The sequence below is a fragment of the Opisthorchis viverrini genome (assembly GCF_000715545.1).
Source record: "Opisthorchis viverrini unplaced genomic scaffold opera_v5_277, whole genome shotgun sequence".
Classification (NCBI taxonomy): Eukaryota; Metazoa; Platyhelminthes; class Trematoda; order Opisthorchiida; family Opisthorchiidae; genus Opisthorchis; species Opisthorchis viverrini.
Genome location: NW_008751928.1, coordinates 241668 through 255608, shown reverse-complemented (window position 1 = coordinate 255608; position 13941 = coordinate 241668). Strand labels below are relative to the sequence as shown.

The window sequence follows — 13941 nt, the reverse complement described above, 5'->3', positions numbered from 1 at the left end:
AACATTTTTTAAGCCACGAATTGCTATGGTCCGGTTTATGTGGGGAGATATTTACAACCAAATGTGTGAAACCAGTTTACCTGTTTGCGAGTTCAAAGTGAAATATGAAGAGGGTTCATTGTACTCTGTAAGGATCTATCCATCAGCAAAGAATGTGTTAAAGCCATTGATAGAGCATACGAGAGAGTAAACGACAAGAATGACCGATGAGCACCAGCGCATCTGCCTATTTGGTTCAACTTGTGGGCGAAGGTTTAGTTGATCACCTCTTGAGAGATCTACCGTACATTGTGTTAACATGGACATGAAGGGGCTGGTGATTCATAACACTTATAAATTACAGTCCGCGTAAAATTTTATGGGACCTTTTGACCAGCTAGCCATTAGTTCAGTGTAAGTTGTAACCATAAAAATATCCAAATAATTCGTAAGGCCCGTTAGCTATTGCTACTTACAAGTAAGTGGCAGCTGAATCTCGCATGTATGTTTTTCTTTTCAAGATTTATTGATGAATGTGTTAGATGTAGTAACCGATGATCTGAGACAAAGCACCGAGTAGGAGAGACCAAAACTATCCCTCTAGGTGCCTGATAATTGTGCCATGTACCCTCTGAACGGATGTTCATATGGTCCAGAGGGGTCGGAGGTTTGAAAATTCGGTTACATCATATTTGATTGTGTACATGGGAGGCCTGGTTGAGTAGTTTTATATAGGTCGGTTGACAATGCACTCAGAGTTGGACGTTGTAGACGTCACCGTGCAAAAAATCATCAACATTACTCTTAGATTGAAATAAACTCCGTCCTCGGACCTCATGAACCTATTCCATACACGAGTTCTATGGCTCAGTTATAGCTAATCCCATGTCTGCGTCCGACAGATGAGTGTTAACTTCAGAAAGAAAAAAGCAGTGCAATTATGAAACCAACATTCGAGGTGAGAAACAAGTGGTTGCCAAGAAAACGCTCCCACGTAGTTGGAAAAGTGGCGAGCAACACCCCAAAGCCCTAGAGAGTATACCACGTATGAAGCTTCAGAACAATACATCGTTGGCTTCGCTACTATTTGTTCACAGTACGATGGTGTAACCAGCTAAGGCGAGTGAAAGCAATGACTGTAGTTACAAGACGTGGAAATTCTTCGATATAGATTTAATTTTACCCCAAAAAGTTTCAAAATGGAACTGTTCGATTCACATAACTCACATCTAAGTAGAAATTTACACTGGCCACTCAAGGACGTTGGCGATAGCAGTTAACGTTAGCTCTAAATACATTCCAAAAATTTACAGAGGCACCTATCGCGCCCTGACATTCACAAAAACATCACCTCTATCTTAGCCTCTATTTCTTTTGTGCTTTTCCTCCTCAATTAAATTTTCCTCCATTATGAACACCCTCGTCGTTATGCGTTGGCGTGTCAGTAAAGTTCATTTGAAATATCGGGCCATTCGGCCCGCGGGTGAATCACCTTACCAGAATACAGGCCTATATGTTATTTCCACATCAAAAGCACGCCAGTGCGGATTTGAGCGATCGCAACCAGTTCGTATGGTGGATTATTTGTTTTACTGTATCTTATATATAGTTACAAGATAGAGGATTCCGTAAGAATGTGCCAAATCCTGTGTGACGCTACACGTAACCTTGTGCCTTGCAGCGTAACGTCCGTGTGTCGGCTTGTTTGGTGTCACCGAAATCCAGAGTTGTGTTTCCCAACTTGTATAGGACATGACAATGGAGACATGATTGAGTTTTCACAACCTGAACGTGGCGGGAAACAACACACCGGGGAGGAAAGTACAACAGACGCGACACGCTTGTTACGTGAAAGTCACCGTAGTTGCGGAAAGCAAAAAAAACCAGAATAATTGAGCATGAGGTGCGACTAGTTAAGTGATAAAGCCGGTTCACTTTAACTAAAACCGAAAATTCATTGCTGGCCATAAGTGACCTTCGGCGGTTGAGTAAATGGCCAGGGTCCCAGAAAGCAAATTGAAGATGGGGATGTGAGAATTTGAGGTAAAGATATTTGACAAGTTTCGTCCGAAAAAGTGGTTTAAATCGAAACCCACCTGACTCATCGGTGTCGCTGTTTTAGGAAAGTTAGATCTGAAGCACACTTTCGATTGTGTAAATGCACACGGCCGAACGAAAGCCGTGAATGAAATCGTAGAAGGGGCAAAGTGAAATTGCAGCGGCAAACCAAGTCGGTATGCAACACAGAACCCCATTTTCGGGGTTGCGTGCTAAACATATTGCACGTAACCATTTCACCATGAAAGTCCGGGCCGCGTTGAACTCTCATCATAAAGTGGAGACTACCTGGAATGCTTCGAGGTGTGGTGTGTTGCTTGCAATTCAGTGGATAAGAGCAGTATTGTTACGCCCCAGAGCCGGCCACTGGAGGCAAACCCGAGTTAATTTTGCAGAAACTATAGGGAGTTCAAAACTGAGACTTTTACAGGTAGTGAGTCTATTCCGACTGCACGCTTCAGTGATTGTTGCTAAGGTCTTTTTCTCTGAGTGAATAAAATTTCAAGGTCAGCGACCACCACCAATTTGCATGTGTTCGCCAGTTTACTCACAGTGGAAACCGAAGTTATTTTGGCTGAAGCTATGTGGTGTTTAAATTTGAGGTTTTTATGGAGAGCCAGCTCACTCTGGTTGCACATCCCAGTGAAATAATGCTGGTGCCACTTTGTTTGAGTGACGGAACCTTGAAGGTCACTGGCCACCGATCAGTTTGTGAATACCAGTTTATGATATAAGGCACGAAATCAAACCTGAGCATATTTTACGTTCCGCGGTGTAACATAAATGAGTGGAACATATACAGAATATCTGATGTAAGGTCCATCAGGTAGATAACTGAATAACTTTTGCGTGCGTCAGACTCGCTGAATGTAACAAAGCAGACATTTTTAAGCGATCTTCGACCCAAATTCATTTTCGAGAGAAGGTTGCCTTGCGTTCAGTATAATGTTAGAATACAACTTGATACATTGTGCAGCTGTTCACGAGTATACACCTCTGTGGATGCTTCATATTTTCATATATGCACATCTACTCAGTAGATAATGCAGCGCTTTCGAATATATGCTTTTCAACTGCTCGCAGGAAATACTTATTCTCCTTCGATGGAATACGTCACAAGGCGCCACGGAATGATCGGAAAACGAGGCTTTTACTCGTGCTAAACATATGTGTCATTCTCTACCTATGGCCACTTATCGTACCTGCCGGGCCTAAACCTACAATCGCCGCCTATGCCAATGACTCAATGCCATGGCCAACCATGGCCCTTAGTCACCACAAACTTGTGCGCTGTCTATCCTCCATGCCCGCACTTACAAATTACAAAGCCAACATTAGCATAATGTTTTTATATGTAAGATTGACCGGTGAAACCGCCAAAAACAAGTGTTCAGCCATAGCATCTTTGCGGTGCTTGCCTGCCACGTGACAATGGCCGAGATACTGTCAGATTGTCCAGTAAGTGTGGTCAGCGCATCTGTGCCTTATCGAACGAGCCCTCTCAGATCCATTTAATTATAATGGATAGTCACTCCTTTTCTATTTGCCGTGGAACAACTAACTCGACCATGAACCCAAAATGAATAATTTATACTCGATTTAGTCTCGTTTAAAACCTAGGTGATATCATTCAGATATCTTACTGTCATAAAGGCACATTTCACATTTAGTCCCAACGTTGCTAATGGAGGATCCTTGTGTACACCGGTGTTGTGATATCAAGATTCAGTGACCATAAGCATTTCTAGGCGCAGCAACTTCAAAAGTTAAATAGGAGTGCATGAGAGGCAAATGCGAGATATACCTGTGTAACGGTAACCCCTAGAATCCAAGAACCTCATGCGTATTCAAACATGTGCTAACCACTGTATCCGTAGCAACGACCTAGTAAGTATGCGGATACTCGGCGTAAAATATGCTTTTTTAAAGCGCTAAATTCAGTCCAAACCGCATTCCGTCATACCCTGTAGTTTATCGAAACCAACAGCCCTATCATTCCCACCACCACTTGCAAGCCTCTACTACTTAATCACAGTAACATTATCCCTAGCTAGGGGCTCAGCCCCTAGACAATTATCAGCTGCCGTTTTTGAGTTTGTGAACCAACTTTTCTGTGATCTTCAGCATGGGGTGAGAGCTGAAAGAACCTCAACATCTCCGACACCGAGCACAGTGAAAGCCACTGGCTACTTCAGTCTCCCCTGAGGCTGTTTTCCATATCATAAGAAATCCGGAACACTCCAACTCACTGTTGATGCTGACGTATTGCGACCTATCAACACTTCGAGAATCATGTCTTAGCCATCTTATTATACGAGCAACTGAACCGGCCATACCCAACGCGATAAAACCGCCTGTCGTGATCATTATCTGACTCGGGACATTAAGGTTTACTTTATCTCACCATCCCAGGGACAAATATACTCCAACCCACATACAAGTATCATACACCTCCGCAACACCCTTACTCCCTTCTTTGTCCTCTAAACTGTCGGTGGACCATTACTTCCAATCAACCATCCGTTCAGTGCGCCTTGCGTGCCCATCCACATTTGTTCTACATGATAGGTATTTTCCGCGGCCACCAAGCCACGTCTTCAAAAGTTATCCTTTAAACCGCGTGTCTTACCCTTGAAGTCTTCCCATCCAATACTGAGCCTCACACCCCATCTTCTGAAGCGGAGAAAACAGGCAGGAACTTCCGTCGAAAGTCTGCTTGCTGCCTTTGGCTGTCCCCGGTTGTATCGTATATTCCATGATATCCTCCCTTGTATCTAAAGTACTGGGTAGAGTGAAGAAAAAACAATGTCTCATGTGTAAAATATCAGAGACGCAAAATTTACGCTGGGAAACGCCTCTTGTGTAATGTCCTAGGCTTTGACTACCCCATGCTTAAGTTAACTCATCGCCCAAACATGCAAAACAATCCCTCATTACACGTTCCTCTCCGATCACTTGCCCCTACATGCACACAACTAATAATTCATGTGACTCACCCATTTTCCAAGACTAGTTAGCACTTCTTTTCACGCGGCGCGTAATATCAGCAAGCCATCCGCATCCCTAGTCGGTGCACCACTGTTCAGCCTAGCTCCTAACTGATAACCTCTCTTTCTCTGCGGCTCCTCCGCCCATTTCCTGAATAAGCGTTACTGGACCCTTCCAGAAACTTCTTTTGAACCACCCATTTCTCGTAGCATTCTCCAATACTTGATAGTTCTGCCTCCAAATATGAGCTGAATAGTATGTCGAGTTCTCTCCGAACGCGGTTTTTAAAACTGCCTGCTGGCACATCTCTTCTCCCCACCCAGCCTTATGGGTGACTGCATAACTAGCTACGACATTAGTTGTGTAAGCTGAGGCACACTCCCCACATTCCCATATGGCCACAACTGTTCAAGTCGAACGCACACCATACTAGCCTAATGGCTCCACCTGAACGTCGACTCATCAGGCTTTTCCGCCTCACCAAATTGATTGGAAATTGTGACCACATTTAGCTGTCTGCTATGAAGAGACGCAGTCCAACCTGCACCATAGGGAATTCTAGCCGAACTTTTGACACAGCCCTGCTTTGAGTACCCAGTATAAATATGGCTGTCTTGTTGCCTCGTTTGATTAGCAGCAATGATCCAAACGGTGTCGTCGATGGATCCAGGAGAATCACTGATCCATGCCGGCATCAATTTGTTAGGATTTTTTATTTAATCTCAGCTACTCTGACTACCACAAAAAGCTCAACCGAAGTGTTTGTTTACGGGGTTGTCTGGAAAAAATATGACGTCGTAATGATAGATCCGTGTCTGCAATACTCGGTCTGGTGGCTTCATTGCAGTTTAACACGGCTCTATTATTTTCCGACCAAGTGTATTAGACGCGCCCAAAAGGCGGTCTCAGTCCACTAAATATGTGGAAAATTATGTAGTACAGGCCTCCCTATTGTTCTGTCTGCTACTACTGTCCTTTGACTTACTACTTCCTCCCGTGGCACTATCCAGGAGTCAGTAAACCAGTGAAGATAAAACCTTGCATTGCACTCAATGCAGCAAGTACCGACCATCACCAAGCCTACTGGGTGCAAAGAACTCCTAGGTTTTTTCTGAGGGATGCCTGCTGCGCTAATGGGAAAATTTTAAAGAAGAAGGTCGCAAACGCCAACCTCATTTGGAGTCCGCGCAGCCAAAGATGACGTAGCTTTTGCTAGCGCACCCATTCAAATATTCCCGAGCTCAGTAAAGAAGGATTGCCGGAAAGAACCAATTTTTCCACAATGTTCCGCCACTTTTACAGAGCCATCATTCTTAGCTGAGAGTAAAAAAATTATGAACTGCGTGACAAAAATGGACCCTGTTCACGCTTAAGCTAATTTCAGAAAAAATGCGAGTGCTCGGGGAGATTTTATGGTCTTGAATAAGCATTGTCGGATGCTAAAACCGTATGAAAAATTTTCATGAGTTCAAAACTTCGAAAGGAATTTTGGGGCTAAGGTAAAGGATGGGCGGTTTATCAACTCCAACGGCGAAAAAAGTACAGCTGTCAAAACTTTGGTCTGTAACTCCAAAGTGAGACTGCTTGCCTCCATTTCTGTTGTTAACCTACGAATCAAATCCGGGAACAATTGACTACAGACACAAATAGGTTGAACGTTTGGCGGAACTCACTTTGTTTGCTGGCTCATTACCAAATTCATGTTTGTGAATTTTGCGAGTAACATCAAGATGTTCAAAATATTTTTACCAACAAGGCGGTTAGATCTAGTGTTGTGGGTGATAAACCTGTCTCGATGACTGGATAAGGTCAGTCAGTATAACCTCACCAATTCCAAGGACAATAGCATTTTCGAATGAGTTAGGCGCATAATCGCACGTGCGCGTCGTCAACTGAAAAAAGTTTCTGGACTTTTATTTCCCACGGCAAAACAAGCTCTCATCATATCTGTGGGTTCAGATAGTTTATGGGCCGTGTTCAATCGAAATGTGTTGCTTCATAACCACTGCCGAGCAAATTTGAGAACACCGCCTCGGAAAGTAAATGATCTGGTGGGAAGTATGATTTCCGTTTTCAGGTGGCTGTAAGCAAGATCTGTCAAAAGTTGGCTTTGGGTGCCGAGTTCGCTTGGTGCTTTTACTTCTGTCAGTTCGCTGTCATGGATGCATATTTCAATCCAACTGACACCGTTATAAAGGCTATTATGGGTGACGCTTTAGTAACCGTCGGTTACCTCATAGTTCTTCTTAAATAGTTAGAAAAACCTTTTTACTCCGGTCCTCTCATTGCAGACGTTGCTTTATTTTTCGTTAACTATCAGGCTACAGAAAACGCTAACGTACCATTCTGTTACTTACCCTGGTAAATAACACATTAGCAGGCCTGATTTTGAGGTATCACGGACCCACTAAAAACAGGTTTTTATCTCACAGACCGCGTAAGCCAGTAAAACAGCCTGGGACGCTCTTGTGTTGCGTGGCATAATTAAGTCCGACAGTGCATTAAGAAAGGTTGGCCACGTTTTAATCACTCTGAATCTCAACGATAGAGATTTCGGAATTAGCGAAGGCTACCATTATGAATGGTGAATGACAAGTCAAAACCTGTTCAAGTTTAATTATCGATTCAGTGATTTTAACAACTGTGCTTGGAATGTACCAATGCCTGGAGGATTTCTTTACGCATTTTTCCATCCCTTAATCAAATGGATGGGGTTGGTGTTCCTTTTGTGTAGCGCACACAAAATGTATCTAATTTTGTCATTACTCCAAGCATATCTTGCTCTATGAGACAGCTCTAGGCACGAATCAATTTTCCTCCCGCTTCATGCAGTTAAATGAATGAAGTTACCTCATACATTTAAGTATCTGTGGGCGTAACACACCACCCGCCTGTGAGCTGGGTGTGAGCTCAATCTAATCTACTGGGGACATGAATATGTTACTATAAATATTTGCCCCAGTCACATTCCCACACCTACGCGCAGGAAAAAACGTGGTCCACCAGTGCGACTGTTAATTTTGAGCCCATTAGTTTCCCACATCAGCCACAAGAAACAGCCGACTTAACATAGGCACACTGAACAATTTTTAAAAATAAGCCACCTTAACGTTGGTTGCGGATACTCTATAATGGTAACATACTAGTGAAATGTTTATAATAAAGGTTATAATTTTTTAGGATGTTCTTCTTTATTGGCAACGCTGGTCATTTCGTCTGTTTTGTTGACAGTTGGAGAAAAGCGTTAGCATTCTGAAAAAATAAGTCACTCGACCAGCCCGCTGCCTCGGTGTTTGACTCCAGCCAAATTCTTTATAGTGGCACTGGAGAAAAACATCCAAAAACCTTGTTCTTTGCAAGCATTCAGAGCCCTCTGTCACTATCTGAACGAGCTATGATCTCTTGTCCACAGATCATACGACATATTATTTCCTTCTTAATTATTAGCTTACTGTGGGAAAAATTTTGGTGTATTTCTGATGGGAATTAGTTCTACTTTTGCGCCTAAAACCTGTCCTACCACCTTGAAAAGTGTTCGGTCCGCTTCGTCGGGTTGCCTTCAGTCCCAGTGTCTGCTCGCACGACGCATGATCGACACGGAATTCCAATTTTGGGTTATCCGACTCTCTACTTACAATTGTGCACAGGTGGGCCGTATGGGGTCAATGCTCAGACCCGTAGGCTGCCTTTCCAGTTCCACACAGCCTCGGAATATGCTTGGGAAATTGGTTGCTTAGCTCACTCTCTCAGTTAACGGAGTCGCATACTACGCCAACTAGACTGCAATCTTCCTGGGGGTAAAGAGGCCCTGGATTGGTGGCTCGTTCCCCTGGCAGCCTGTTTTGCGAATCGCTTGAATAGTTGTTTGACAGGATGAATTGGCCTGAAGCAAATTCCTAAGTTGCATGTTTCTTCTCCACGTCTCTCGATGTTGCTAAATTCAGGGACCACATATAGACAATAAGAGTAAGAAAAGTTTAGTCAAGAATAACTCACATCTTTACAATGTCCAGTGGCGTAGTGGATAATCTCATGGCCCTCCAAACTCATGAAGGAGGACATAATTTTAAAGGTCCAGGTCAGTATAAGTAAACCTTGACATGTAACAAAGTGGCGCTAAGGGCGATAAACAAGTGATATGAATACAATAAAGTAAGAGTTTGCTGATAAGAAGGAACAGGATCTTAAGAACAGGCTGAAAGTGGGAATATTAGAAACTGGCTTCGGCAGCCCACACTTTCCATGACAACCACAGCAAGAATCGGCTGAACTTGGACATTTTAGATGACAGCGTAGCGCATAATTTGTCCCTGTTGGCAAGAAAAACCTCAGGGCCGTTGGTGACGCAGTTTCAGTGGACGTATTATCTAAGGTATATGTCCGCTGCTGTGGCTCTCCTCATGTGCCTTCATGATACCTTTCCAATAGTTGCTTCTACAAAGCCTACCTTCCAGTTATTCGCAACATTGAATACCGTACAAGGATGAGCACTCCAAATTTCAGCAGCCGCCTGAAGGAGCTACCTTTTATCGGTCAAACGCTGCAGAAACACAAGTCGCTCCGATGCTTCACCCAACCGGCTGGATGCGGTATCATGCCCGAGCTTACCGCTCTATTTCTCCCAAATTCGGTCCTCCGGGTGAGCTTCGTTAGAGAAGTGCCCAGCTCCTCTCCGTCTTAAAAAATTTGCCAATTTCAAATACTAGTACAGCGTCAAAATCACCGCCCGTTGAAGCTTACGATCCAGATATGGATACCCATGAGACGGGCTTGGATGTGTCTAAGAAAAAGACAAGAGTCAAAAAGCAATCCTCTGAACTTTCCAGAAACATAAGCCATAAAACAGACTCAATTAGCTTACGATCCAGATATGGATACCCATGAGACGGGCTTGGATGTGTCTAAGAAAAAGACAAGAGTCAAAAAGCAATCCTCTGAACTTTCCAGAAACATAAGCCATAGAACTAGACTCAATTTTAATTACATGTTTTGTATTGGAGAAGTCAATGGTTAAACAGAAACCACGATACCCAATGAACGAACGCCTAAAAATTCCGAGAGAGCCGGGTAAACGATACGAGCGTTAGATTCTGCGGGCGTTGCCACTATATGCCTAAATAATGGACCTTGAGTAAGATCATATGGCAATTCCCGGTGATAACCCAGTGGCCTGCGTTTGGCAGGGGCAGAAGTAATATAGGTAGACGCTGGTCGGCCAGGCGAGCAACTGTTCAAGATTAGCCATGCAGCAGATGTAAATCCCTCTTTGCGTCAACACTGACAGCTGACAGATGAAGCATCTCAAAACGCCCTTCAAGATCTAAACCTGTGGGAAAATGAATTTGACTGTACACTCACTAAATCGAACAAAACCGCCGGTTGATGTAGATAGGCACTCACATTGAAACCCTCAAAGCTTAGATTGTAATATAAGGTACCCAAATCCGTCGTACATCTGCCATGCTTTAGAGACTCGTGAGCTGAGTAATGAGGCGCAGCGGTAAGAAACTGATCCCAAATATGTATGTTGTACACTCCTCATATGGCTACTCCACCACACAGAAGGTCCGAGATAAGAGAACACGGCTGCGCTGGCGCGACAACGGAGGGTTGAATCAGTTTGAATACCCGTTAGCAGGTGTGGTGCGGTTACTCTCGGTTGCTTGATATTATGAGTTCAACGTTAAGGTTACACACTCAAGCAACTTACCATAACGACCCTAGGACTTTTTGTTAACTCATTATGTATCACCGGCCAGGGTTTGCAGCTTTTGCTGGAGTCACTGGACAAAGGAAACCTGCCACTCTTGACCCGTCGGTGTGTGGGCTTAAATATAGTTTGGACCTTGATTACACGAACTAAACACTTTCACCCTGTGCATACATTTGCGGAGGAAGAGAGCATATCCAGAGTTCTGTTAATGGGACCGCTGTTAATGTTTCTCATGGGTCGATACGGTGTCTTCATTTTGAGAGATTCCGGGATTCATGTGTTCAAATATCATCCAGGCTACAGCCACAACCTCTGGTAAATGTGGACGGCCACATACAACAGCTTGTACAAAAGGATGTTGGCAGTGTTTTATATTTATAGTTCGGTTGGGTTTTCGGGCTATTGATTTGATGGCAGCCTATTAGTTTGTCGAACCCGACAACTGGCTTGCAAGTGTTTTTTCGGCATGCTTCTGCATTACGCACACTGGATATGCCACTCACCTGGCGATGAGACGCTTTAAAGCCAGTCTTTAAGCTCGGTGACAAAACAACTACCATCTGATCCAGCAAACTGAATGTGCTTTGATAACAACAGTAAACCCTGAACAGGTTATTTAACTTATGTTGTTGTGGTGAAGCAGTAGGGCTTGCGTCACACGGTCAGTCACATTGAACTCAAACCTAAAACCAACGCTGAGGCCTCGTGACCTTGAGCTTTTGGGCCCACAGCCAGAGTCAGAAAAAGCGAAGGCGAGGGTGATGAAGTGGAGGGATTAGCAAAGCGGATAAGTGGTAACAGAAATCTCAAAATCATAGTGTACAGCGAAATTGTAGTGACTGGCTGGTGTCGCTTTTGTGGAGTCAGGCATTATAGTTCCTTGGGATTGTGAGATGATGACGACACGCGAGCCGGAACACGAAATCTATAGAAAGTCAATAAGCTTTGGGGGAAGTACAGGCGCAGTGAAATGATCATAATTCGAACGAAAGGACTTCGCAGACTTTTGTCTGCAGCACAGCTTTACCCACATTTTCACCATTGCTTCATTCATGGATAAATGCCCGGGAGGAACAATACTTTGTAACCGCGAAGAGTATGCATCGAAGGTCATAGCTGGAGGGCGGCAGAAGGGTTCTTGCAAACGTTGCATTTGAATGATCAGGGGAGACCGAACTCAAAGTAGTCCGATAGAACGTCACTAAAAGACACGCCGGGGTAAGCTCTGAACGGTACACAACATCGTTCGGACAAAACCCGGCCAACTAGAACATCACAACACTCAAAGTGAGTAGCAAAGCGAGTCAGCACGGCTAGGCATGCACCACCTCAGCGAGGGTTAGTCGATGTTTGGTTCGAGACTAACTCAGCAGATGCCCCAAATGAATAGCAGGTGATGCATAACTGTGGCGTGGCAATATGTTGGATGAACTCAAATTTAGGCTAGGTGTGGAGGGTCCGAAAACCGGATGATGCATGCGCATCCAGTTCCCGAGCTTAGTGAATTGCGTGTAGACGTTTGGGGTGTGAGTTGCACTGGGTGTACCGTGACCATTGTTGCGCTGAAAGCACACAGCACACGGCGCACTGTGCACTGACGATATCACCTCGGTTGTCGATGAAACGTTTTAAAGTTAATCGTCAGTCTTGGTGAGTAAATCAACGGTTACCTGATAACCCGCCACTGAAGGCACCATCATGCGAGATTTGATCGAGAAGTGTGCGTAGCCTCTATTTCGCAGCAACATTGAGCAATGGCTACCCGCCGCAGTGAAACCATAATAATCTCCCATTGTGGTGTATCACACACCGTTGGCCCTGGGTCATTGTCCCTTTTCAAATTAACTCGGGAAACGTTGACGACCCTTCATTCTCCGTATGTACGGCCCGTCGATGTTGTCAAGATGTATAGTGTCATATAATCCTTATCTGCCAACCTTATTTGATGGCGAGGCCACGGTGTCTTGATGACCCCATGGACTGAATTTGTCAGAACGTTTTCTGCGGACCGACCCAGGTTAGGAGGCCCTCGGAAACCATCTGAGAAAGTAAGCCAGTTGTCGTAGCACAGACTGGTTTGGAGGTTAAGTAAGCACTGTCCAGTGCGGTAGGAGCAAGAAGGCAGTAAGTTTCTTATAACATTTGGCAAGAATAGACGTATTTAGACGCCTCCGTAAGTAATCAGTTCCAAGCCTGCCTAATAACATGACAATTTGATCCTCGTTTTTTTTAATGTAAATCATGTACATGGGTTATGTCTGTTTTGGGGGCAGCAGCATTGGTGGTCCGGAAACTGTGTGGACAGTTGAGTTATGGCCGGGTACAGGAGGTGGTGGGACAATCGATAGGTTATTTTCGAGTCAATATGTTGTTTGAAGGAGCGGGAAAATGACCAGCCACATGGGATGAAGTAGGTATAGTTAGTCATCCTGTCTATGTGGGTGGGTCATGCTCTTGAAATTACGGGCAAACCTCTCCTCGTTTAAGGAATCACGAGTTCAAAAACAGAGTCCAGGTTTTCGCCCAAGCCTCTCTGATCTGTCTGGTCTATGTTGTTCAGCGGTGCAATTCTACCCGAAAGGCACAGGTGAAAAAATAATATAGCCCCCTTTCTGTAAGCTTTCAGCGCAGGGCTGCAAGTTGCCAGCTCGATATCTCGCATAAAACACTGGCTGAACTTTTTTGAACCGGGTTCTAGATGCAGCGTGAATAGCCATCGGAACAAGTTCACCCAAATCAACAACTTTCTGAAACGAGAGAAACTGGTGCCTAATTAATCTATGCGCTACGAACCTGAAAATACTCAATATTTGCTTGCCATTTATCAGTTGTCAACAGTGAAGAATGTGTTGGCTGAATCTTCTTAGAAAAAGTCAACAAAATATTTGCTTCCCTCGGGGTTGACGATACTCTAGGGGGAACAGTTCAAGTATTTCGATATGGGCTTCGTTATTACCAACTTTTTCCAGCAACCCCTTGCATAATTCTTCATGGTTTTCAACTGGATATGCACTAATGGTACGTGGTGTGCTCACCGAAAACGTGCAGGAAACATCTGCATCACATGATGTGGAGATTCGGATGGTTTCTGGACGCCGGATGAGTGGCTTGCACCAAGCAGACAGTGGAATTTTATTAGCAGTTGGGTCCATGTGTTTATCCAATCGGGAATTGGCTTCACCCTGCAGCGGGCAGTGGTCCAT

The 13941-nt window shown here is 44.3% G+C and overlaps 1 protein-coding gene across 1 annotated transcript in view; it reads right to left on the bottom strand.

Annotated features, from left to right (window-relative positions):
- Nucleotides 1-13941, bottom strand: part of T265_09352 (hypothetical protein) — a gene marked incomplete at both ends in the record, with an annotated part of 28332 nt that extends 14391 nt beyond the window's left edge. The window contains 3 exons of the mRNA XM_009175393.1: nucleotides 4667-4811; nucleotides 9749-9805; nucleotides 13774-13941. Coding sequence (XP_009173657.1) covers nucleotides 4667-4811; nucleotides 9749-9805; nucleotides 13774-13941 — 370 coding nt within the window. The remainder of the gene's footprint in view (nucleotides 1-4666; nucleotides 4812-9748; nucleotides 9806-13773) is intronic.